The sequence below is a fragment of the Cylas formicarius genome, unplaced genomic scaffold (genome assembly GCF_029955315.1).
Source record: "Cylas formicarius isolate icCylForm1 unplaced genomic scaffold, icCylForm1.1 PGA_scaffold_7__23_contigs__length_41026272, whole genome shotgun sequence".
NCBI classification, from domain to species: Eukaryota; Metazoa; Arthropoda; class Insecta; order Coleoptera; family Brentidae; genus Cylas; species Cylas formicarius.
Genome location: NW_026844352.1, coordinates 28691573 through 28716959, shown reverse-complemented (window position 1 = coordinate 28716959; position 25387 = coordinate 28691573). Strand labels below are relative to the sequence as shown.

The window sequence follows — 25387 nt, the reverse complement described above, 5'->3', positions numbered from 1 at the left end:
TGTTTTTGAAGTACTTCCAGCACCGAGTCTCTGATGGAGAAATCATTTTCCTCTAGCGTACTCATTCTCGCAGAGGATTGCATACGACTGTAGGCGAAATAATTTCAAATTGTTATCTATATACTAGAGCGACCTTCATCATTTTATCTAATTTATCAATACTGATTTGTATAAGCTACATGAATTTCCAAAGTAATTTGGTAAAGCGTTTATTTATTTAATTTACATCGTTCTCTCCTCGCAATCATTTTATTCTCATCGAAAACGTCATCTAATAGTAAAGCCCGCTTCCCGGTACTGATTCAAAAAAGCTATGATCGTAAAGCAAAAGAAAATCTTAGAAGCTCATTTGAAAATAATTTCTGCAAAATATATTTTTATTAAATCTGAGCCCAATAGTGACAGTATTATAATTTTTTTAGGCTTGCTGAAAATGGTCATACAATTGCGTTCCCGTTTCCAAAATTTTTCAAAAAATAATCGATTTTTTAATTTGGCTGATGTTTTTCTTAATGTCCCTTAATTTTTCCAACAATACAGTTTGAAACTATCGTCATAATTTATAGTAAATCTTAATAATTGTCTAGAAAATTAGAGGCGAAGTGTAGGGTACAATAAAATTGAAAAATTATAATAATAGTATATTATGCAACAAGTGCGATAAACGGCTTTTGACTCACGAGTTTACTTGACACAAGTTAAAAAGTTTACCAACCGTGTTGCTTACTATACTTTTTCTACGGCCGTTAGTTTTTGGGTACATTTTCGCAAAACAACACGAATACATTCACTGACATGACCGTCAGAATTGACAAACGTCAAAATTCAAAGCGTTGGTAATATCTCCGAAAACATCCGATTGCTCTCAAATCCGTGCGGTAAAATCCCGGAACTGTCCGAAGTGGCTCGGATTCATGGGAAACGAAACTGACGTAGTACAGTGACGCTTCCCGCACTCTAGATCGGTGTGTAATTTGGTATTTTTCCGACGGGAGTAGAAAAACACATTTTTTCTATTCCCGTCTGTAAAATACCTAATTACACATCGATCTAGAGTGCGGGAAGCGTCACTTTACCACGTCAGTTTTTTACCGCGGATTTGGGAGCAATCGGATGTTTTCGGATATATTTCCCGTCGGAATTGACGAATGTCATGGTCATGTCAGTGAATGTATTTGTGATGTTTTGCGAAAATGTACTCAAAAACTAACGGTCGTTGAAAAAGTATAGTATACAACACGTTCGGTAAACTTTTTAAGTCACTCGCTGCGCTGCGCTCGTGTCAAATAAACTTAAATAAAATGCCGTTTACTGCACTTGTTGCATAATATACTATTTTGCCGCCAGATATGATTACAATAGTTTGCTTTTTTAGTAGGCTGTGAAATTTAACAAATCAGAAAATGTTATTTGATGCTTGTCAAAATCTCTGAATTATCATATTCTGTTTTCTCAGTGTCATCAAAACACATGTGTGGCTGAGCGAGTCTACGCAGCAAATTTTGTCAGTAGAAGACATTTTAATAGGATGGTATTTAGTGATTTAAGTAAATTTTATTGCGAAACAGGACGAGTTCATCTTAATTCAGTCATTCTTAAGTATGAAGAAAAACTTCTTAATATTCTTGCCTATGTCCACATTAATCCCTATTTAAGCTTGAGAACATTCAGTTTCGACTAAGTAAGGTAAAAAGTTTGGATATTAGTAAAACATCGGTACATCAAATTCTGAATGACCACTATCTATACCATTATCATATCGAATTACATGAGGCTCTTTTAGATTTTGATAGGAGACACTGTAATTGACTAAATTCTAGGATGCACAATATTCATTATTTGTGAATCCTCACTGGATGTACGAAGTGAATTATCATTATCATTATACGACCATTTTTCTTTAATGGTAAAGTTAATGGTCAAATTTATTAGAACTTATTAGGAAACCACTTGCCGATTTTACTAGAAAACGTCCCTTTACAAAAGAGAAGAGATATGTGGCTCCAATAGAATGGTTTCTAGCGCATTTTTCTTACGAAGTTAGTCTTTTGACCAGACTTATCCAAACCGTTAAATGGGAAGGTTCAGTTTGATCCCGTCACTTGGCAGATGTCCAGACCTGGCTGTCATGGATTTTTACCTTTGTGGTAGAATAAAAGATATTGTTTATGAAACTCGCCCTACAACTCGGTGAAATATCGTATCCGAAATGCTGTAGCGAACCTGAAATTACTACAGCCGTATTAAATACACCACGATTTTCTTTTTAATTAATTTTGTTATGCTTTATCCTTATCAATGTTTAGTTTCCATAATTTTTGGAGTTTTGGCCATTTAATTCCGGAAATGTTGGAGCACCCGCATTACTTTCGTTTTAGAGTAAAAAGCATCTAAAGAAAAAGACATTTTATCATCTTGAAAACACTATTCACAATAATTATTATATATTAATAAAAGAAAATTTTGCAGAAAACGGATTTTAAAATACAAGATGGCAATTACGCCTTCTGGTGGCCAACCTTAAAAATTTCCAGGTTAAAAGCGATAATAGTTACAGGATGAATAAAACTGGAGCGGTCCAATGAGAACCATGTTCACGTAGAAGTCAGTGCGTCATGGACCATGTCAAACAAGATAATAAATACAACAGGTTACCCCAAGAACCCAATACCAAAGGGCACGATTTCATTCATCACGGAGCGTTTAAATAAACCTTGATTTGTGCGAGCCGTAGTACTTGTACCACGCGGTCTTTACCAGGATGCACGTCTATAATTTTGCCTAATGGCCATTTGGAAAGAGTAGTATTATCAATTTTAATGAGTGCCAAAGTTCCAGTTGTAATCTTCGAAGAAGGGGCAACCCACTTCTCACGCTCTTGGCGCTGTAGCATTTGCCATTTGCTAAGTTGATTAACTTTAACAAGTCCGGATTGGGTAGAGAAGATATCAGTTCTAATGTAAGGAAATGGAGTCCAAAAAATTATTAGGATCAGTACTGAGTGAACACACATGCCTTGATTTTAAAAGTGGCTCAATCTGATCTAAAACAGTATAAAACTCCTAAAAAGATTCAGCTTAGCTTGGGCTGAACTAGAGAAGTGCGGAGCCAGATGCGGATAAAAATGCCATGCTAATCCCTCCCTCGTCTCGTCTCTACGGACTCCCAAAGATCCACAAACCAGGATTACCCCTTGGACCTATTGTCAGCACCATTGGTTCTCTAACATATTCTCTAGCAAAACATCCAGCTTCCTTTCACTTCATTGAACAATTAAAAACACATTAGATACACAAGATATTCTAGTTAGTTTCGACGTTGAATCCCTCTTAACCAAAGTTCCTATTCCTGAAACTCTCAACATCATTTCAGATATATTAAAATCTGGAACCAAACCTTCTCACCTTAATCGGAAAATGCTTGTCTGGAACATATTTTTCTAATAACAGTCAAATTTTTCAGCAAACATCGGGAAGAGATATGGGTTCTCCACTATCACCACTCATCGCAAATATTTTTACGGAAGCCTTTGAGAAGAAAGCTCTTGACAGCTTTGATCTAAAACCAAAATTATGGAAACGCTACGTCGATTATACTTCAGCAAGTTCGACTCAGCAAAAACCGACGGAGGAGGAATCCAGAAATTTTGTAAAAAGTATTAGAGTAGCTTGTGGAAGTTTCTTTGAAAAAAAATGAAGAAATAACTGATTGCTTTAAATGCAACAAAGAATGGTGTTTAGCGTGATAATAACGACAAGTCCAGCAGAATTGCAGTTTTTAATTATGTCGCTATTGCTAAGGAGTTTAAGCAAAAAATAACAAAATAAGAATAAATTTTGGCTTCTTAAGGAAATTTGGAGCAAATTTTGAGTATTGCAACCGGTACTATCATTTTCAAGCTCAAACCTACTGATGTTATTCTGATCTAACTATTCAAAAATTAGAAAAAATCCCATTCTGTTACCGGAAAACCCAAGTTTTTCAAAGCTGCAGAACTTTCGTTAAAAATCTTGCGCAAACCCTTAACGATTTTTGTGTTGTTTACAATTTACAAAATGAGTGAAATCGATAAGTCTCTTGTGATCATACCCTGAAACTAACACTATAAGTTTTAGCGGCCATCATTCCCATGAGAGTAAATACTTAAATTTTCGATGTCGGCAAGATGGATATTTTCATGTACAGATATTTTATATCGTCGTTAAATTTTGGAATTCCTGTAGGTTTTGCGATTTGAAAGACGAAACGGATTTATTTGGCCAACGGATGTTGGTTTTGTCCCCGTAAAGCGAAAAAGAAATAGCCTAAACCAGAGCACTAGGGTCGTGGAATTGACCGTTTTAATTTTTTTGTGTCAATTCACGGTCATTTGAGTGGTCAATTGATCGAAAAAATTTTATAAATACCATAAAATTTATATTTATTTTTTTATGTTGTTCGTTACGTCGCCGTCTGGTCATTCTGGGAATCGTAAGTATCGTATTCGGATATTCCTTGAAGAGGGTTATAGGTAAATTGGAGATCACAAACGCATAATAATTTATTATAAAATACATATTATTATTAAATAATCATAGATAATACTATACAAATGCAAGATGTTATTTAAAACATTTTTTGACTAGTCAATTGACTACAGTCCCAACACTACTAAGCTCTATAATAAATAATTTTTTAGGTTAATCAGCGTCGATCTGAGGGTCATCCTCAGTAACTACTAGTGCTAACACGTGGTTTTTTTCTAAATTCTGATTTGATATCGGTCATTTCGGAATACATAATTTGAAATTGTAGAGCAGCCTTGCTATCACTAGTGGCTTTATCTGCGAAGCACTTTAACTCAGCCATCTGAATAAAACTCATTTGGACTAGCCTTATACTTCTTTATTTTATTAATGGGCGGCATTTTTTAAATTAAATAACGTTCACAGAATCAAGGCAACCAAAAAACTAACCAAAAATAATTGAATACCGCTATGCGTTTCCCTTTTTTTTTAGAACGGAATGCATGTAAATTTATACACCAAAACGGCAGAAGACTATTTTAACTTATGACCTTAAATATAATTGGAATAAACTAGTTAATAAATTACTTATCAGGATATGATCGAGATAGGTGTTAGTACCATGCCATCCAGTTCCATCAATTTTTTCCTCAAAGTGAGAAACAATTGGCGCTTCACCCGTTTCACCTGCTGAAGACCATCAAGGTAGGCGATTCGAAGGAAGCGTTATCTCCCTCCCTGAATTTTTGTATTACTGCGTTTTCATTTTTTTTTGCTTTGCTGGGCTATCGAAGGAAGTTATATTATTAGCGAAAATAAAAAAATTAAAAAACCCGAAAACCAAAAGCCACAAACCGATCGATCGATAGGTGCTTGCTTGTAAATTCAAGTATTTTGTAGCGAAATGCACATTAAACAAAAACAATGTTCAAAATGTTTTTTTTAATAGTTTTATGACTAATTAAAATTGTGTTTTATGGTATATGATGACAAATTATATTTAGTTTATAATAATACCATAACCGTGTTTTTTTATTTATTTCAACAGTTGGCATCACTAAATTGATGCAAACATTCGAAGACATTTGAAACAACTTCTGCTTCATAAATAAATGTATAAACAACTTTGTTAATTTGTTTGACGAGTGTTTAATATCAAAGTGGTAAATTACATTGGTCAAATTTGTTCGTGAATCAACTTAATAAATTATTTATAATTAATTAATTAATAATAAATAAACTAATATTTCACACAGTAAGGAAATAAAAAATAAAATCCACTCTCAAACTTCTGCAATTATTATTTTTTATATATATTAATTTAAAATGTTCAAAAAGTTGAAATACAGTCATCACTCGGCACACCTCAAAATTCAAATTCAAGCCCGCATCTGATCGCATTGATAATCCTACTTTCTGCCTGTCTCTTGCTTTCCCCTTGCAGTTTCGTCTTCAAATTTTTAGTCCGTTCTTCGTTCATGTCTTCAATAGCGAGGATATCCGAGTTTTCGGTGTACATAACAGGCATCGATATGGAAGCCATAATCACTCCAAAAGGCCAATATTTTTTCCAATGGTCCATTAGAGTTGAACGAGGAAATATTGTTGATGGGTCGCTTCCTAGTTTTCTTAAATTTTCCGACAGGGATTCGTAGTATATGTTGATAATGGATTTCATATTATGAAATGCTTCTTCCGAACAAACTGTGAATAAATGATAAGAGAGGTCCATCATGGGGCTCGTCAATTGAGTTAATTGAAAATCTATCAACTTCACATGTGTTGGATTTGTCTTTTCTTCATTCTAAAAGAGATACTGGAACTTAATGGGAATTCTTTTATTAATCAATGATGTATGACATTAAACAATGCATGTTGTGTTACACAAACGGGTCCAAGCGGTATTTCTTTGAAATTATATGCATATTTGCACATAAGCAAATCTTCAACATGTCCTTAATTTTTGCGACTATATTTTTGCAACTAGATTTGCAAGCAAATGTGAACTGCATGAAATGTTACTTGCGAGTTTTGCAAATTTTTGGCACCAATTTATATTTAAGAGCATCCCCGTTTGCGATAAATGAATCAGAAAACCAAATAATGCAAATCATTTCCGAACGAGAGCCCTTTAAATATTTTACAGTTTTAATCTGAAAACGTATTCGACCATTATTGGCAGTTTTACTTATTATACTTTATTTAATTATTGTTAATTATTTTATTTCAATTATTGTAATATAATTAACTTATATTTTTTCATTAGAAAGTCGAATTAACCATTTTTCAAAAATTATTTTCAGTACTGGACTGCTTCAAAGATGGACGATATCAATCCAATACGCTGAATTTACCTTTTCGGTGACTGGCGCATTCGCCGAAACTTTGACTTTTGTTTAAAATAAATGAATTTCATATATTTAAATTTTTAACAAAGGTACGGGTTTTAGATAACATTCTTTTCTACACTGAACGCAGTAATTAATATCTATTAACCAAAGTAAATAACTGGGTCATCTCCAATTTAAACCTTACTAAGTTGATGGTTAATTTGAATTGCTTGATGTTAAGGTTCAATTTTAATTTCAAGCATTATAGTGAGGTCGGAATTTAAAAAAAAGAATATAGGTTAAAAGACTGCTCAAGCGGTTTTTATATTTATAAACTTTCCAAAGTTCATGTAAAACATAAAGTAAGTAAATTTTGGCATTATTACCTGGTATTTAAACATAAAGTTGTTAGCCCAGCAGTCCCCGTGAAGCAGAACACGCGGCTTTACTTCCTGGGCAACGACTTCATGCCAGGTCTCATAAATTTTCTCATGAAATTTCTCTTTGAATTTTCTCAGTAAGCCCAATTCATTATTGTCTGTTAGTGTTCGGGTGACGTCTTCTTCAGCTTGATCTAAAAAGCCTTTAAACGCATCCGTCGCGCCTACGATCGGCCATAAACTTTGAACGTTGGATAGCTCTTCGAACAGTTTCGGATCTTGTTCTGCCAATGCCAAAGAAATTGCGTGCCACTTTCCGTATGCCTCCATGGTAAGTTGGACATGAGGGATATCGAATGGAAATGTTCTACCACGGATATCATAGTTAAGTGTTTTCAAGTTCTTAAGCGCTAGCACTTCGCTGTCATCTGAGATAAACGTTCCGTAACACTCTGGTAGTATATCGAGTGGTTGTAAGTTCTTCTCCTTCAAAAACTGCTGGAACGCAGGAAATACGTTTCTGTACATGTGAATTTCCCGTTCGAATGCCAACCGTACTGGGAATTTTTTCCTTAAGTCTTCGCTTTTTTTGCCGAACTTAAGAACGACATGATATGTCTGCGCTTTACCATTTTTCGGCGTCACTTGTGCGAATACTATATCTCCCAGATAGCCGTCACCTTTTTCCGTCGTACCGCTACAAATCACCTCGAAGTCTCCTATATCGTCATTTACAAATATTTTATCGATAAATTCGCGTACCACTAATGCGTTATCCACAGCGACACTCATCTTAACTTATACTGTAACCAGTCACGTCGACGAGATCTCTTATATTAAGATGCGTAATTTGTTATGATGATAATTCGTGTTTTATAAAGCTGTAGTTCAGTATGAACAATATACACGGAGGTGCCTAAACATATTGAAACTAATTTTCCTACTTAAAGGTATCAGAAACATAATCCGACATTTTTAAATTTTAAATCATTTCGAAATATTATAAATTTGAATAACATAAATAAAGTGTTTTCATGAAATAACGAAAATTGCTAAATGTATATTTGTGCATATAAAAAAAATCGTCGGAAAAATTGAAAAAAAAACCTCTACCAACAAACGAAAAATATTTTAAAAATATAAATATTAATGTAAAAACCTGTTTACTTAAAATTTTTAAATAATACTACTGGAAAAATACAAAATGCAGCTTGAGATTTCCCGAGTAATAAATTTTCTTCTTTTTTCAGACGGTTCTAAGAAGTTGAAATACTATAAAGAAAATGAAATAATATCTGGATAAATTTGAGATATTTTCACGAAAAACTAACAATAATAACTGTTGGTTAATAATCATAACAGGTGTTTATTTCTCAAAAGTAAACCCTTCTCCGCATATGAAGTATTTGACATGTTTCTCTTCTTTTTTAATCTCCAGAAAGGACTTTCCAAAATTTGGGATATCTCCAGAAACACTCGTTTCTGTTTCTTAACAGCATATTGTTGATATTAAACTCCACGGTTGCCTTGTAAATTTATGTCCTTTCTTATCTTATGAGTTAGAACGAAAAAAAAATGATCCGTACAAATATTTTTAAAACTTTCGACGAAGCAATGTAATTGCCAAATCAAGGACGTATGTTGGGTATTAAACAAGCTAGATTAGATATAGCAAATCTTATTTGCATTCGTTCATCTCCGTTAATATCCGAATAAACATTTAACATTAAATAACTTCATAGACAATTTTTATTGAAATGCTCGAAAAGCTTTTTAAATAAGGCACGCAATGACAAGTAGAACTGAAGAATAAGTTGAAGAGTGATACCGATACATTAATAATAATATGCGAAAACGGTATGCAGTATAAAACAACTTATAAGTCATATTTAATTATAGAAAATATTGAAACAATCAATTTGTAAAATTGGACAGAGTCGATATTTAAGTTATTGTTTTTTTAAAAATTTATTTTGTAAATATTTATTGGTTGGTTGGTTTCGTTTTGCAAACAGCTGTGGGTATATGTGTTGAATTGAATTGAAATGTTATAAAAACATAGATATTATACGAAAAAAGAAAAGACAAATCTTAGAGTAGAAAAATTATTATATTGTTTTGCAAAATCACAAAATATAAAATATTTTCGATAATTACATATTGGAACTAGGTTGAATTAAAAAAAAACTCGTACTGTCAAACACTCAACGCAATTTGATTAGAGGAGAGAGAATTACATTATCACTAATTTTGTATAGACGACTGAACAAAAGACTAACGAAACTCTAAAGTGCTCGTAGTTACATTTCTTCCCTGCTCTGTTAATTAATTAGTCGTTTGATGTTTTTGTTTGTTAGTTTAACTTGTTTCTTCAAAAATCAATATACTTTTACCTCTTAAAAAAATATAATCTCAGTCGTAATTCAATTATAGAGAAACACAACTTGGTTAGAGAGAATTAAATTATAAATAATTTTGTTATATTCATGGTTAAGCTTTTTCACTTCTGTCTTAATTAACTTGTTGTTCGCTGCTTTTTATTTTCAGTTTTACTTTAAAAATCAGCAGCTAATGAATTCCTCTTTACTGGCTTCCCGTGATACTTATTCATTTTTCTCAGCAAGTACCACTTATATATTTTCTTCCAGAACCAACCTGAAAGCCGCAATGATCCTTTCGTTTAACTGGGTTTTATATTTCCCGTGCACCTTTTTTGTTAAATTCTTGAATGCATTCTCATCAAAATCTTCCACATTCATCACATCGGATTTGTCCAGCAAATTGATAGGCAAGACCATACCGGCAAAAAAAATGCCAATTAATGAGTATTTACGCCACTGTTCTATCAGAGATGAGTAGGGAAATACGATGTCTGGATTGCTTCCCAATTGACGCAAGTATCCCGAGAAGGATCTGTAGTAAATACCCAAAAGTTCTTCTAAATGTGAATCGTTTGGGGTGATTACGGCACAAATATGATACGCAAGGTCAAGAACGGGACTGGCCAATTTGGAAATTTGAAAATCCAGCATCACAACTTTCTCCGGGGCCAATTTGGTAACGTCTGCTGGCTGGAAAAGAAAATAGTTTGGCATCAAAAACAATAATGGCTCGTTGCGAAACGTTGGAATGTCGAACTTTTTCAGTAAGGCGAAAGAGAATAGAACGAAATAGTAATCGTGGATATAATGACAGAAAATTATAAACAATTCCGAAATAAATGTCGCTAGGGATCTACTGCAGACTTCACATAATGCTTATTTCCTCAAAAAACGAAATCTTGTTCACATTTTAAAAATAAAATTTGGGTCCAACATTTGGTTTGGATTGACCAAAATTGCGCAATATGTGCTCATTATTTTGATATTGTTTGCAATGACATCGAATATATATAAGGGACCACTTGACGGAGCGCTAAACGTCTTGGGTATTAATGTCGTTTTAAGTTAAAGCGTAACAAGAAGAGCAGCATTTTTAAGGTGCAACACATGGAATATTTCTCATAATTTTGTTAACTTAAGGGAATTCGGAACTTAATAATTCATGAAATACATATTTTCTATAAATAATTTATTACCAAACAAAGAGACAAGAGGGGTTTTTGGAAGCTATAGGTACATATGAAACCTAAATGGAATCCTCTCATTAAATTGCAAATATGTTGTTGAAATAACTATGTTAAAGAATTCGCAAAACTTTTTAATAGTTTATATATAGTACCCCTAGCGAATAAGTTGGTAGTAAATAAAGGTATATTTTACCACTCAATTAGTAGCCCTAGTTATTATCAAAAAAGAGCTATCTGTTGATGTTTGTTATATCTAAAATTTAAGATATTAACTAGTGTTAATTTGATGCGTTTTGTTTTTTTTTTGCAAAATGTATTGCTTTGAGTAATATGGGTTGGATTTTGTACATTGTGTATCTGTTGTCTAAATAACAACCATACTGGGTTTTCGTTTTTTTGGACATAATTGACTATATTTTGGCATGCAGTTGTTAGTTAAATCTTATAAAAATATGATATTGTTGCCTGCCCAAAAATGTTTCTTTTCTCGCTCCTCTTTTGTATGAGTACTTAATTTCGTTCGCTGCCACTTTCATATGCATAGCCAATTTAACCGTTTTAATTAATAATTAGTAAAGATCGTTTTTTAAAATTATTTAAATTTTAGTCGATCTATTCGATAATAAAAAGTTTTTAAGTAAAATATTTATAAATAAAGAAAAAATTAATTAAATTAATGGAATAATATAAAGTGTAGTTTATTAGTGATAATTAAACACTAAAAAAAATATACTTAAAACCATGGACAGTCTGATAAAATTTAGTGCGGTTGTCACGCCACAAATTTTTGTATTTCATTTTTATCATTTCAAAAGTACCTTCCCCGATTTAAGTGCATTATGATATTTCAAAATAAAAGCAAATGGTTAGTTTGCTGATATATTGAGATATAACTTTTGTTTCGTAAATATTGTGCAAACAATGCGACTCTGGTTATACATACGTCGTATTTAAACATGAAATTATTATTCCAACAATCTCCGTGAGTGATCACGCTTTGTTCTTCGTATGCGGTTGTCAAATTTTTCCAGGTTTGCTCGAAGTCCCCAGTGAATCGAGCTTTGAATTTTTTGAGCATTTCCATCTCGTTACTATCTTCCAGGATTTGATAAAGATGTTTTTCGACCTCCTTCAACATGGGAGGGAAGGTCTCCGAAGCAGCAAAGGCCGACCATACGCATTCCATCTCTGACAACTTCTGAAATATATCAGGTTGTTGGTCGCGCATCACGAAAGATAGCGCGTGATATTTTCCATAACTTTCTAGGGTTAGTGCCAGATGATTCATGTTAAAGGGTATGAACCGATCGTGGAGCTCGTAACCGATTTTTTTCAAATTCTGGCAAAATATTATTTCCATATCTTCGGATAACAGTGTACCGAAACATTCGGCCACAAATTGGAACGGTTCGACTTTCTTTTCTTTGACGAACCGCTGGAAACTGGGGAACACTTTGCTGTACATGTGAACTTCCCTTACGAACGCAAGACGTACGGGAAATTTCTTGCGCAACTCTTTGCTTGGTTTTCCCGCTTTCAGGACCATGTCATAGTTTTTCGACTTCCCATTTTCCTTTACAGCGGTTACATGAACAAACATTATATCGCCTAGATAACCATCCCCTTTTTCCGTTGTTCCTTCTAGAGATATCTCGCAATCTGTCACGCCGTGTTTTTGAAGTACTTCTAGTACCGAGTCTTTGATTGCCGAACCATTTTCCTCTGGCGCACTCATTCTCGCACAAGATCGCATGCGACTGCAGGCGAAATCATTTCAAATTCGTCTCTATATACCCGGGCGACCTTCACTGCCTTATCTAATGACGAACAATTTCAATTGCTGGTGGAAGTATTCCGTCATGTCGCATTAGAATGCTGATATAAATTGGTTTCAACAAACTATATGGTTTACTAAAGTAATTCTGCAACCTCTGGATGAGCTTGACCATTTAGTTTAGACCGTCTTTTCGTCGATAGTATTTTATTCCCAATTTCAAAACGAACAATATTTACAAATAAATTTGTTTTAAGCGCTGATATTTCTAAGAGGCATAGGCAAGTCCTCATAATACACAATAAACGCACATCACAATAGAGAAGAAGTACAAGAAATAAAGGATAATCCAATCTCTTGAATAATTACGGTTTTTTTCACTTCGAAAATGGTCATCAAATGACAAATCAATTCAATCAAAGTGCGAATCCAATATTCTTCCGTTTGGAGAAGAGCAAAAGAACATACTTGGATAACTTTCTGATTCAAAACACGACAACCTTTCACAGCATAATGTCAAAGTAACTAAACCACAAATTATTTCCATTATTTCATAAATTTTTGACCCCCTCGGTGTTCTGTCACCCGTACCAGCTGATTTTTACTACACATGCTCAAAATACCATTCGCAGCTGATTCACATAAATAACCTAAAATTTCCAAGGCATGGATTTTCTCATCTGAAAGGCTTATGGGGCCTGTATTTACTTACGTTGCTCAGATACACTTGGAAACGTAACTTACAAGCTTTACACCGCCAAAACACACACCATTAAAACATATCACCATTCCAGGACTGGAACTCTGTGGCGCATTGTTGTTAGCTGAACTAGCGTCAAGAGTAATTTTATCAACCAACAACAATTTTCAAGGATATCCACATCTACTTCTCTACTAAAAACGTTTGTACCCAATGGGCTATCACAAATCAAAAATTTAACTGCTCCAGATTCTTGGAAATATGTAAATTCATTTGCCACCCCGATGACCTTTGCTCCAGAGGCATCGGACCAGCAAAACTTTTAAAATCAGAACTTTGATTTCATACCCCAAAATTGTTAAATCAATAAGTAAATCATTGATGCACACAAACACCTTTTGATAAGGCAAATATTTTGCCACAACTGCTGCAAAAAAAATTAATTTCCCCGACTTGTAAACTTGTACAACGGGTATTTGCCTAAGTACATATATAAATGCACAAACAATACTGCATATACATTTTGGTTCCTTAATACTATCCGAGTTAAGTAATTTTTTAAACCACTTAATTCGACTGGTGCAGATTGAAAGTTTTCTTAATGATGACCAAATACTATTCTTGAACACTAAATGTGATAATAAATGTAAACCATTCAAACCATACCAGAAGGCTTGACTTGACTTTTCCAAAAAACACCCTTTCAAATCACCGTCTAAGCATCATTTTTCTATTCTCGTGGCAATGCTTCAAAATAATGTATTACTCAACCACCTTGAAGCAGTCGGGAAGATATTAAAGCACCCCCAATAATGAAATAACCAAATATTCGTTTTATTTAATTCGGAATCTCAAAAAAACCTAACGTTGTCCCAGATATTGAATTGAAGAGCCACTTAGGAGAGCTTCAATATGATTTGACTACTTAACCACCTTGAAGCGGTCGGGAAGCTCTTTTAGCTTCAATAAGAGAAACATTTTGACGATTGCCCTGTCGTAATCTCGTAAAGGGTAGTTCATGAACGCATAAGATTTTTCATTTCAACTCATTCTCGTCCCTTTTCTATTTCTAGTGTCGATTTTGCCGTACCTTTCCTACTTTGAGGTAGAAAGGGAAGAAATTTCATAACAACAAAGGCACACATTGCACTATTTGTTTGCTTTGCCATATGGGCAATCCATCTAGAGGTTGCTTCCTAACTTCCGAATGCTTTTTAGCAGCCCGTTATATGAAAATAGCACTACTATTGTAGGCGCAGAGAGTAAAATTCGACAATTCTTTAACGCTAATAATGAATAGATTTCTGATTAGCTCTCGAAATTAAATTTATTCCACGGCGCGGGCCCTGCTTTGGAGGTATTTTGAAGGCCGGTGTTAAATCGGTAAAATAACACCTAACAACTGCAACTGCTGATGAGTTTATTTGTCTTAGTCTTAAGGCTCTTTCATGTTCTTTGAGCCTAGTTGATATTTTTCGTCAGGTCTCTCCAATGTATTCTTTGCCGCAAATGCATGGAATGCTGTAAACTCCTGGCACCTCAAATCCGTCTTTGACGGATCGAAGATCTTGAGAGATTTTTCAATAAATGGTAAATCTGGTTTTGACGTTATATTTCAGTAGAACTTTTGATATGTGGTCAGTGATGTTTTGAATATAAGGAAGGACAACAGTGGTAAGTGTGGGATTGCTATTTGGTTTCATTGGTATTGGAAGGTTGTGGAGGACCGATACCTTAATGTATTGTCGCATCACCATCCGACCCAAAAATCATCGGTTATCACTTGTTTACAGAGCCGTAAAACTATCTCAGTCCGAGTCATTGAGCGCTCTGCTCTTCTCTCTAATAATTTCCACATTAAAGATGTTAAACGTTCCATCACAAATACACTTCACCACAACCTTCCAATAACAATGAAATTGTCCTTCCTTATATTGAAAACATTACTGACCACATATCAAAAGTTCTAAAGAAATATAACGTTAAAACCAGATTTACCACTTAAAATTCCATTTGGGATGCCAGGAGTTTTTCAGCAGTTATGCTCTGAAGAAGCGAACAGGATGATTGGTGAAACGTTAGCTAGTTCGTATCAACAAAAACCGACGCAGGAAGAATCCAGAAGTTTTAGAAAAAGTGGTACAGTAGCCCGTGGAAGTTACTTTGAAAAAATTGAATCCTTCACACTTCTGCGCACTTTCTAATTGGCGAAACAATGAATACCATTCCAGACTGCGACTTCACTAAATTAAAGGAGAACACTCTCTCGATATTTCAACGCATGCAGAAACTTTCTCAACATTTTTTGTAGAGATTATTAAAAACTTATAAAAACTGGATCCCTAGTGATCATAAAGGAAGATTGACTTTCACCATTGAAGTGAAAGCTTGGAAGAGAGTCCATTTCAAGGGCGCACATTCAATAAACGGTATCGGATTGGCAATTATTACTTATTTAGGCAAGTTCCAATTTTCAAGTTGTACCTGCTGATTTGCGAAGCGTCACTCAACCTGCATTAAGCTGGGTGATCAAGCAGATCTCAATATTTATTGCAATACAATTAGGTGATTTTGTAAAATTTCAAAACTAGGTACAAGAATTCCGATTAAATACCACTAGATTTTATGAGGTTTATCGCTTCTCTAATATTTCAAGTCAAAATTTCAAATTCTGGTGGTGAAAATGCTGAAGTCTTCCATAACAGGAAAGGTTTATCTTCTTTAAATATTCAGGTATGTTTATTTAAATTCCCTCCATATTACAACTTAAAACAGTTCCTATATTTAGGTGGTTCCTAGACCAAAATGGATAATAATGGATGTTGTGGTTTTATTACCTGGCTCAGGGGTCATTTTCGGACGAAGTTAGGATGGAAACGGGCAATATTTCGGGTTTGCTGATTGGGGACAATGAGGATGTTCGAAGGTATTTTATTCTTACACATTTTGCACAATAGAGTCATTCTCTCAGAATGTGGAAAGAATAGCAAAAAGTTAAAGGCTATTTGGGTTCACTTATACTTTTAAAATATTATATTGTTAAATGTGTTTGTATTTTCGTAAACAATTAACAACTTTCTTATTTAAATTGAATTCCTCAGAACTTTCTACGTTCGTTTCTAGACGATATTTTATAAATAATATCCTATTCCTAACTAGTACTGATTCTGATATATTTTGAAAGCCCTTGTTATATATTATTATTTGAGGTTGATTTCCCAATAGAAAAGGATCTACTTTAGGGGTCTGTGTTGATATTTTAAAATAAATGATTACAGGGTGATTCAAAAGTAACATGAAATATTTAAATTGAAAAATTTAATAATTAAAATCTAAGTTAGTAATAAAACGTTTTCGATTGTAAAAATGCTGTGACGACGAAACATGGTGAAAAAGCTGAAGGTTTGGAAATCAATGTTTGACAGTTACGTGCCTTACATATTTTCTATTGTGGTGGTCCTTTCAATACAAAAAACATGATTTCAAGAGAAGAAAATATTAGTAGTAAATAAGACAAGTTTATTGTTTACAACATTTGGAAAAAAAAAGAAAATGCGATTTTTTATAAGAATATGTATTTTTACTTATACATAATAATTTTTAAAACACATAAATTTTTAAATATTTTTATTACTCGTATAAAACAATGTTTTTGTAGGTTTTTGTCCATCTTTGATTTTCTATTTACTTCGGATTTTCTTTTCACGAGACCTAAATGCATAACGAAATTAAAAAGCTCAACCCTCAAACTGCGGCAAATCACATTGTTGAGGTTTTTACTTGTCGACAAGAATTTTGTAATCCTCCATAGCTTCTAATTTGTAAAAAAATTGTAATACAATTAATACTCAAAATTGAAATTCAAATCCGCATCTGATCGCATCGATAACCCTACTTTCTGCCTGCCTCCTGCTTTCTCCTTGCAGCTTCACCTTCAAGTTTCGAGCTTGTCCTTTGTTCATGTCTTCCATAGAGGGGATCTCCGAGTTTTCGGTACAAATGAGAGGCATTAACGTGGAAGCCATAATCACCCCAAAAGCACAATATCTGTTCCAATGGTCAATTAGAGTTGCACGAGGAAATATTTTGAAAGGGTCGCTTCCTAGTTTCCTTAAGTGTTCCGACAGGGAGTCGTAGTATATATCGATGATCGATTTTATGCTTCTGAACGCTTCTTCAGAGCACACTGTGAACAAGTGATAAGAGAGGTCCATTATCGGACTCGCCAATTGACTTGTTTGAAAATCTATCAATTTCACACCGTCCGGATTTTTCTTTCCTTCATTCTGAAAAAAAAGTGGAGTTTCATCGAATATGTTTAATAATTTATTCAATACGTTTTGTCTCGACGAACTGTAATCAATATATACAGACAGACACAAGTATTGAGAATGACAACGAATTATTGTGGAAAAATCTGCCAACATAGGTTTGTTTTTGTTTTCTTCATTCGAAAGAGAAAATTTTATAATTTAGTATGTTATATTTGGCCTTAGCTACGAGAAAGTGGGCATGATATTAGACGATGCATGTTTTAAACAACCGTATCAGGTTTATTAAGCAAATCTTTAACTACTGCATGACTTTTAGGACAGGGTTGCCGGATTTGCGTATGCGGAAATAATGTAAACGATTTTAAATCAATGTCTAATTAAATTTTAACATTTTTAATAAATATAAACCTTTGATACCTCTGACCAAAAAGCATGTTCGAATACTATTGGGAAGTAATCGTATTATATTACTTTCTGTGGGAAGTTTTGCTACAGAAATTTTTATTTAGGTGAAACCAGAAAATTTATTTTAGTTGAAATCCGAAATTTTAACTATAGGTTTAAATATTTTCTCTATTATTTGCAGAACTGAATTGCAAACTTGGTGATGCCCCTTCCAGGATGGAGATTATCAGTCTGGTATGCGCGAATTTATTTTGTACCATTGATAAATTAATACTTACATCTATAAAAAATTAGAAAAGTCGGTGGCATTAAAAAAAATAAGTTACAGTAATTGCCAAAGACGGTCTGTGTTAAAGATTACATAAGCAAGCTTTAACATTAATACCTCGTATTTAAACATAAAGTTGTTAGCCCAACAATCGCCGTGAATCAGAACACATGGCTTTACTTTCCGGGTAACAGAGTCATGCCAGGTCTCATATATTTTGTCATGAAACTTCTCTTTGAATTTTTTCAGCAAGCCGAATTCATGATTATCTGTCAGTATTTTAGTAACGTTTTCTTCAGCTTGTTCTAAAAAGCCTTTAAACGCATCCGTCCTGCCCACGATCGGCCATAAGCTCTGAATGTTGGACAGCCGTTCAAACAGTTTCGGATTTTGTTCGGCCAAGGCCAACGAAGTTGCGTGCCACTTTCCGTATGATCTACCGCGGATGTCGTAGCTGATTGCTTTCAAGTTTTGAAGCGCTATTACTTCGTAGTCCTCTGATATGAATGTACCGAAACACTCTGGTAGAAAATCGATCGGTTCTAAGTTCTTCTCCTTCAAAAACTGCTGAAACGCAGGAAATACATTCCTATACATGTGAATTTCCCGTTCGAACGCCAACCGCACTGGAAATTTTTTTCTTAGGTCTTCCCCTCTTTTGCCGAATTTAAGAACCAAACGGTATTTCTGGAAATTATTATTTTTCGGCGTCACTTGTGCGAATATTATGTCCCCCAGATAACCGTCACCTTTCTCCGTTGTACCGCCATAAGTCACCTCGAAGTCGCCTATATCGTCATTTACAAATATTTTGTCGATAAATTCGTGGACCACTAATCCGTTAGCTTCAGCGACATTCATCTTGACTTGTAATGTAAGGACTCGCGCCCACGAGATCTCTTATATTAAGAAGATCATTTTCTATGATAATAATTGCGATTTTTATAACGCAATCATTGAACAATGTACACCGACGTGCCTAACAATATTGACACATTTGTGTTCTAATAAATGTGAAATTCTTCATTTTTAACGGCACCACGCAATTCACATGTTTTATAAACATTAGGCAAATAAAATATTTGACAAATATTGAGAAAAAAGTTGAAAAAAGTGAAAAACAACAATAGCTCCAATTTCGAAACCGACAATGGAGTCAATATATATTTATATTTATTAGAAGGCGAATTATATTTAGAAGGGGTATCCTTTTCTTTGTCATACACATTAATTAATAGTGACAGATAAGTGTAATAAGAAATTATTCCAAGTTTTCCACCTGCTGGGGTCATTTGGGGTTGAATGATTTGTTAACGGGAACTTTGTGAAATCAGTTCAATTTTTTCTTGAACTAATTGACTGTGATCTATTTTGACTTATTTTACCTGACAACTCAGTAAGTAAATTGATAATAGCACATTATGGAACACGTTTGGTAAACTTTTTTTTTCTACTCCCGTCTGTAAAATACCTAATTACCCACCGATCTAGAGTGCGGGAAGCGTCACTTTACCACGTCAGTTTCGTTTCCCACGGATCCGAACCACTTCGGACATTTCCGCACGGGTTTGGGAGCAATCGGATGTTTTCGGAGATATTTCCCACGCTTTGAATTTTGAGGTTTGTCAATTCTGACGGTCATGTTAGTGAATGTATTCGTGTTGTTTTGCGAAACTGTACCCAAAAACTAGCGGTCGTAAAAAGTATAGTATGCAACGCGTGCGGTAAACTTTTTAAGTCACTCGTCTATTAAATAAACTCGTGAGTGAAATGCTGTTTACCGCACTTGTTGCATCATATATTATTATGAATTTATTTACTCAGTTGTCAGGTAAAAAAATGACAATGTCATTTTGTCATTTGTGATTCTGTTATAGGAATAGGCTTAAACAGAAAGAAAGCTAAATGTCAATCAATTTAAAATGATCAAAATATATGTTTATTTTGAACTCCCTGTAGCATCTGTAGTATTTTTTAGAAAAATTCAAGTATTGGAAAAACTATTAGGAGCGGGTATGTATTATTATTAATAAAAATAAATATGTTTTAATCGTTAGACTTTTTTGAGCCACCATGTATACTCGAAATAATTGTTCACCCTAACAATCTTTACATCTTTACATATTCCCATACTATGTTTTCTCTATTTTTTTCCAAAGGAAAGGTACTGCAAATGACTCGGTGTCGCCGCTTGTTTGTGTTTTTCGATTCAAATGGCGCTAGACTGTCGTCTCTTTAAGTTGCCTGACGCGTGCCCAGTTTTTTGTACTATGTTTCTTGTTTACTCCCGCCTGAGGGACTTCAGCAAATTACCAAAGGAAATTTGAATAAAAATAAAAACTAAAACTAAATAAATTGATTTTTCAAAATTTCTGCACGGAATATTGTTGGTATTTATTTAAAGTCTTTTTATTTATTCAAAAATGGTCTGTTCGATAAATTTTAAAATTTTTGAGGAATCAGGGTGAATGACATGAAACACATACGTTGAATATTAAACAAACTAGATTAGATACGGCAAATATTTTTTACATTCTTTCATCTCGGTTGATATCGGAACATACATTTATTATTAGATGATTTTTTAGAAAATTTAGGGATTGATAACAGTTGGTACAGTAATTATAGCAATAACGTTATTGCGATGCGATACCAACGCGGTTTCTATCAACCACTATAAAAAATTTTAGTTGCAATATAATATGCAGTAAAAAATAACTTAAAAGATATACATTTTATTATAAAAAAAGTTGATACAACAATCAAATTTTAAAAATGAACAGAGTTAAGATTTAAGTTATTTATTTTTATTTCATATATTAACATTTATGTTGGTTGGTTTGTCATGGGACCACAATCAGTTATTATTACAAACTAGAAATTACAACTTTTCGAGAACAAATACTTTTGTGTAAGTTCACAAAATGTAAAACATGTAGAGTTACGTTTGAAATAAGCTAAATAAAATGTCCGATAGTTATAATTACATTTTAAATAATTTTGTATAGACAACTGAACAAGAGACTAATCAGATTTTGTAATAGTAATGGTTAAGTTTTTCGCTACTTTGTTAATTAACTAGTGATTTATTGTTTTTATTAAGCTTCTCTAGTTTCTTTAGACATCAATGTCAAGCAACAGCCATTCCATGATACTGAAGATATTTTGTGCAGAGAATACTATTTGAATTCCTAGAACTCTTTGTTAATCTCGTGATACTTATTTGAGTGACTCAAGAAATACCACTTATACTTTCTCTTCCAGAACCAATCTGAAAGCGGCAATGATCCTTTCGTTTAACTGGGTTTTGTGTTTTCCTTGCACCTTTTTTGTTAAATCCATGAATGTATTCTCGTCAAAATCTTCCACATTCATCGCATCGGATTTGTCCAGCAAAATGATCGGCAATACCATACCGACAAAAAAAATGCCAATTAATGAGTATTTACGCCACTGTTCGATCAGAGACGAGTAGGGAAATGCAATGTCTGGGTTGCTTCCCAATTGACGCAAGTAATCTGATAGGGACCTGTAGTAAATACCCAAAAGCTCTTTTAAATTAGCTGAATCGGTTGGTGCGATTACGGCACAAATATGATACGCCAGGTCAAGAACGGGACTGGCCAATTTGGAAATTTGAAAATCCAGCATCACAACTTTTGTCGGGGATGATTTGGTAAAGTCTGTGGTCTGAAAAAAAACGATTTTGATATGAATAATAACAATGACTCGTTGGTAAATAATAATTACATATAATGTTTATAGCAAGGCGCTTGTTATAGGGTAAAGATGTTTTTGTTATTCGAGTAACTAGTAAGCTTCAATAGAATAACAAAAATAATCAATAATTCTGAAATAAATTCCGACACTACTACATATCGCCTATAGTCATATACCCCTTATTTTCTGTTGGTTAGTATTTCCACCGAGAAATAACTACCATTTCAATCATTAGGTCAAGACCAACAAAAAGACAATCGAACATAGCGTTCTGGAACAAACCAAAATAATATTTTTTTATAGAACAGATCTTAATCTATTTTAAGTCTATAATAACACAAAAAAGGCTGTTTGGTTTTAATATTTTAAAAACCAAGGAAACAGACATTTTATAATGTCGGGGCATTCAGATGAGACTTAGACACTTTTAAAAGAAACTACCCTTCGTAAATGAGATAGACGAAAACGGATGCCTGTGTCTGGTGCACAATTTTCATAAAAAACAGGATGGTAAAAAACGTTTTGTTGATGACATTAAAAGTCTTTGTTCTAAAAATATAGTACTTTATAAATTCTACTTGAAAAGGTGCCTTCGAAATGTTTTCACACAGAATTTTCCATAGCAAAAAGTTATTGAATTATTTTTAAAATGCACATTTGCAAAGAACATCCCAACTATGTTTTTTAGAAACATTAAAACACATGACTTCGTCTATCTTGTTTATAGAGAATAGTTTTCATTTTAATTTTTTTACTTAATATTGAATTAGTATAATAATATTTGTCAATTGACAAGAGCCACATAATTTTTTTTATCTGTAGATATTTATGAAAGCCCACGGACTTCCACCGATTTCGTTGAATTTCCACTGTTTTTGTGGATTTATTTGGATCATATTTAAGTTGAATAAAAGGAAACTCCAAATACAATCAATTCTCTTGACAAAAATAGCAAAATCTTGGAACTGTAATCATTAAATATGATCGTCATCAGAATTTCGGGAAATTAAATAATTGGTAACTATTTTTTACAACTGTAGCGAATTAAGTACACGAGCGCTGCGGTCAAGGTTCTAATAAACAAGGATAACGTTGTTCAATGTTATGCATACGCAAAATCAACCGGACGCACATGCCCACTGAGTAGACCAAGCCACCATATTTAAATGCGAGAGTTGCTTTGTTGATTTAACACGCGTTTAAATTGCATGTTATAAATTTAGACTTTTGCACTTAAGTCAAAGAAATTGCAATTGTAATTTAGGTAATAGAAATAATTTTTGAGTATTCATAAGTAACGACTTATTGCAATCTAATAGGTTGGGGTTTTTGTTCAATCTGAGCCTCACCGATTTTTAACTTCTGAAAATATAATGCGTTATACATATACTTTTCAGGTCCATCAATTACAGCACATTAGACCTATACCACTAGTAATCATTATTATTATCACTATTATCACTATTAAAACAATTTAAACGGTTACTTGTTTAGTCAATATTGTCCTAATTTCCTAAAAGCTCTCTGTTTCTTTTATCCAAAACTCTTAACTTAAAATATAATTAATTAATGTTAATTTGATATGTTTTGGTTCTGATATAAAAATTGCCGTCAGTAATGTGGGTTAGATTGTGTCCATTGTTTATCTGTAATATATTCGACGCGATTTGAAGAAAATACTGTTTTTTTTTCGATAAAATATCTAGTCGAAAAATATGGCCGAATAATTTCAAATTATTATCAATCCATGACTAAAATTCACTTTCAATAATAATTTAGACATTTTTTCTCGACAACTTATTTTCATTCGTTGCCAGTCCCTAGTAGGCATAGCTAATTTGACTATATCATCACCAATTGTAATGAATTATGAACGAATGCGATTTACGTAAACGCAGCTAATTCGATTTTAATCAATAATTAATAACAGCGACTTCGATGACTTATTTAATTTTTTAAAATAATGCGTAAAATATGGAACTCGTAAAATTTGGAATAGTTAAAAAATTAACAAGATAAAGATGTATATAGTAAAGTTTCATTAAATAATTAAATTATAAATTAATTTAAATAAACAATAAAATTTAAAAAGTATGATAAACCTGGGTAGTCTGATACAATAAAGTGTATTTGGTCAAGAATGTTGATAACATTTTGTGCTGGCTGTCGGGACGTAAATTTTAGAACTCCATCTTATCAAAATCGCCAAGATCTTACATTGCATTTTCAGCTTAAGTTCCATTAGAGGCCTAACCATATAAAATACTATTCTAATGGACATTCAATAAACGGTTGATATACCGTTTTGCATTTTGCTTCAAAAATATTGTGCGAATTATCCGACTGGTGCTATACGTACGTCGTATTTAAACATGAAATTATTGTTCCAACAATCTCCGTGAGTGATCACGCTTCGTTCTTCGTACGCGGTTATTAAATTTCTCCAGGTTTGTTCGAAGTCCCCAGTGAATCGCTCTTTGAATTTTCTGAGCATTTCTATCTCTTTACTTTCTTCCAGAATTTCATAAAGATGTTTCTCCACCTGCTTTAACATGGGTGGAAAGGTCTCCGACGCAGCAAAAGCCGACCATACGCATTCCATTTCTGACAGCTTCTTAAATATCTCAGGTTGTTGCTCGCGCATCGCGAAAGAAATCGCGTGATATTTTCCATAACTTTCTAGGGTTAATTTCATATGGTCCATATTACAGGGTGTGAATCGGTCATGGAGTTCGTAACCTATTTTTTTCAAATTCTGACAGAATATAATTTCCATATCTTCGGATAACAGTGTACCAAAACATTCGGCCACAAACTGGAACGGTTCAACTTTCTTTTCTTTGACGAACTGCTGGAAACTGGGAAACACTTTGCTGTACATGTGAATTTCCCTTTCGAACGCCACACGTACGGGAAATTTATTGCGCAACTCTTTGCTTGGTTTTCCCGCTTTCACGACCATATCATAGTTTTTAGATTTCCCATTTTCCTTTACAGCGGTTACATGAATAAAGGTTATGTCGCCCAGATAACCATCACCTTTTTCCGTAGTGCCTTCTAGAGATATCTCGCAATCTATTACGTCGTGTTTTTGAAGCACTTCTAGCACCGAGTCTCTAATTGACAAAGGATTTTCCTCTGATGCACTCATTCTCGCACAGGATTGCATGCGACTGCAGTCGAAATCTTTTCAAATTCCTGTATACACGACTGACCTTCACCGCTTTATCTAATGACTAGCAATTTCAATAGCTGGGGGAAGCATTCGGTCATTTCGTATTAGAACGTTGTTGCAAATTGATGCAACAAGCTATGTGGTTTACCAAAGTAATTCCGTAACTCACTTAGTCTTCTCTACCAAGTTCGGAGAAAGTCTAGGTCGATGCCTGTGATTAAAGTTTCACACGAGATACACTGCAGAAAATCCTTTTTTCTAAATGAAACTGTATGAATCGTTTTTTGC

The 25387-nt window shown here is 33.7% G+C and overlaps 3 protein-coding genes across 4 annotated transcripts; all 3 read right to left on the bottom strand.

Annotated features, from left to right (window-relative positions):
- Nucleotides 1-4686: 4686 nt before the first annotated feature.
- Nucleotides 4687-20774, bottom strand: LOC132705110 (uncharacterized). The gene is made up of 6 exons (XM_060675544.1): nt 18322-20774; nt 17116-17543; nt 11727-12540; nt 9871-10286; nt 7222-8014; nt 4687-6309 (listed from the first exon to the last, which is right to left on the bottom strand). Exons 1-6 carry the CDS (start codon nt 19063-19065, stop codon nt 5872-5874), a joined length of 3633 nt encoding a protein of 1210 aa, XP_060531527.1. The 5' UTR covers nt 19066-20774; the 3' UTR covers nt 4687-5871.
- Nucleotides 8014-12568, bottom strand: LOC132705722 (uncharacterized). Its single transcript, XM_060676529.1, has 2 exons — nt 11727-12568; nt 8014-10286 (listed from the first exon to the last, which is right to left on the bottom strand). The coding sequence occupies exons 1-2, from the start codon at nt 12534-12536 to the stop codon at nt 9846-9848; spliced, it is 1251 nt and encodes a 416-aa protein (XP_060532512.1). The 5' UTR covers nt 12537-12568; the 3' UTR covers nt 8014-9845.
- A 149-nt stretch (nt 20775-20923) lies between the features above and the next one.
- On the bottom strand, nt 20924-25131 carry LOC132705721 (uncharacterized). 2 transcript variants are annotated; one of them, XM_060676528.1, is made up of 3 exons: nt 24284-25131; nt 21448-21894; nt 20924-21395 (listed from the first exon to the last, which is right to left on the bottom strand). In XM_060676528.1, exons 1-2 carry the CDS (start codon nt 25091-25093, stop codon nt 21451-21453), a joined length of 1254 nt encoding a protein of 417 aa, XP_060532511.1. In that variant the 5' UTR covers nt 25094-25131; the 3' UTR covers nt 20924-21395; nt 21448-21450. The 2 variants fall into 2 exon arrangements, with proteins under 2 accessions (XP_060532511.1, XP_060532510.1); XM_060676527.1 differs by having other exon boundaries at nt 20924-21894.
- Nucleotides 25132-25387: the final 256 nt, after the last annotated feature.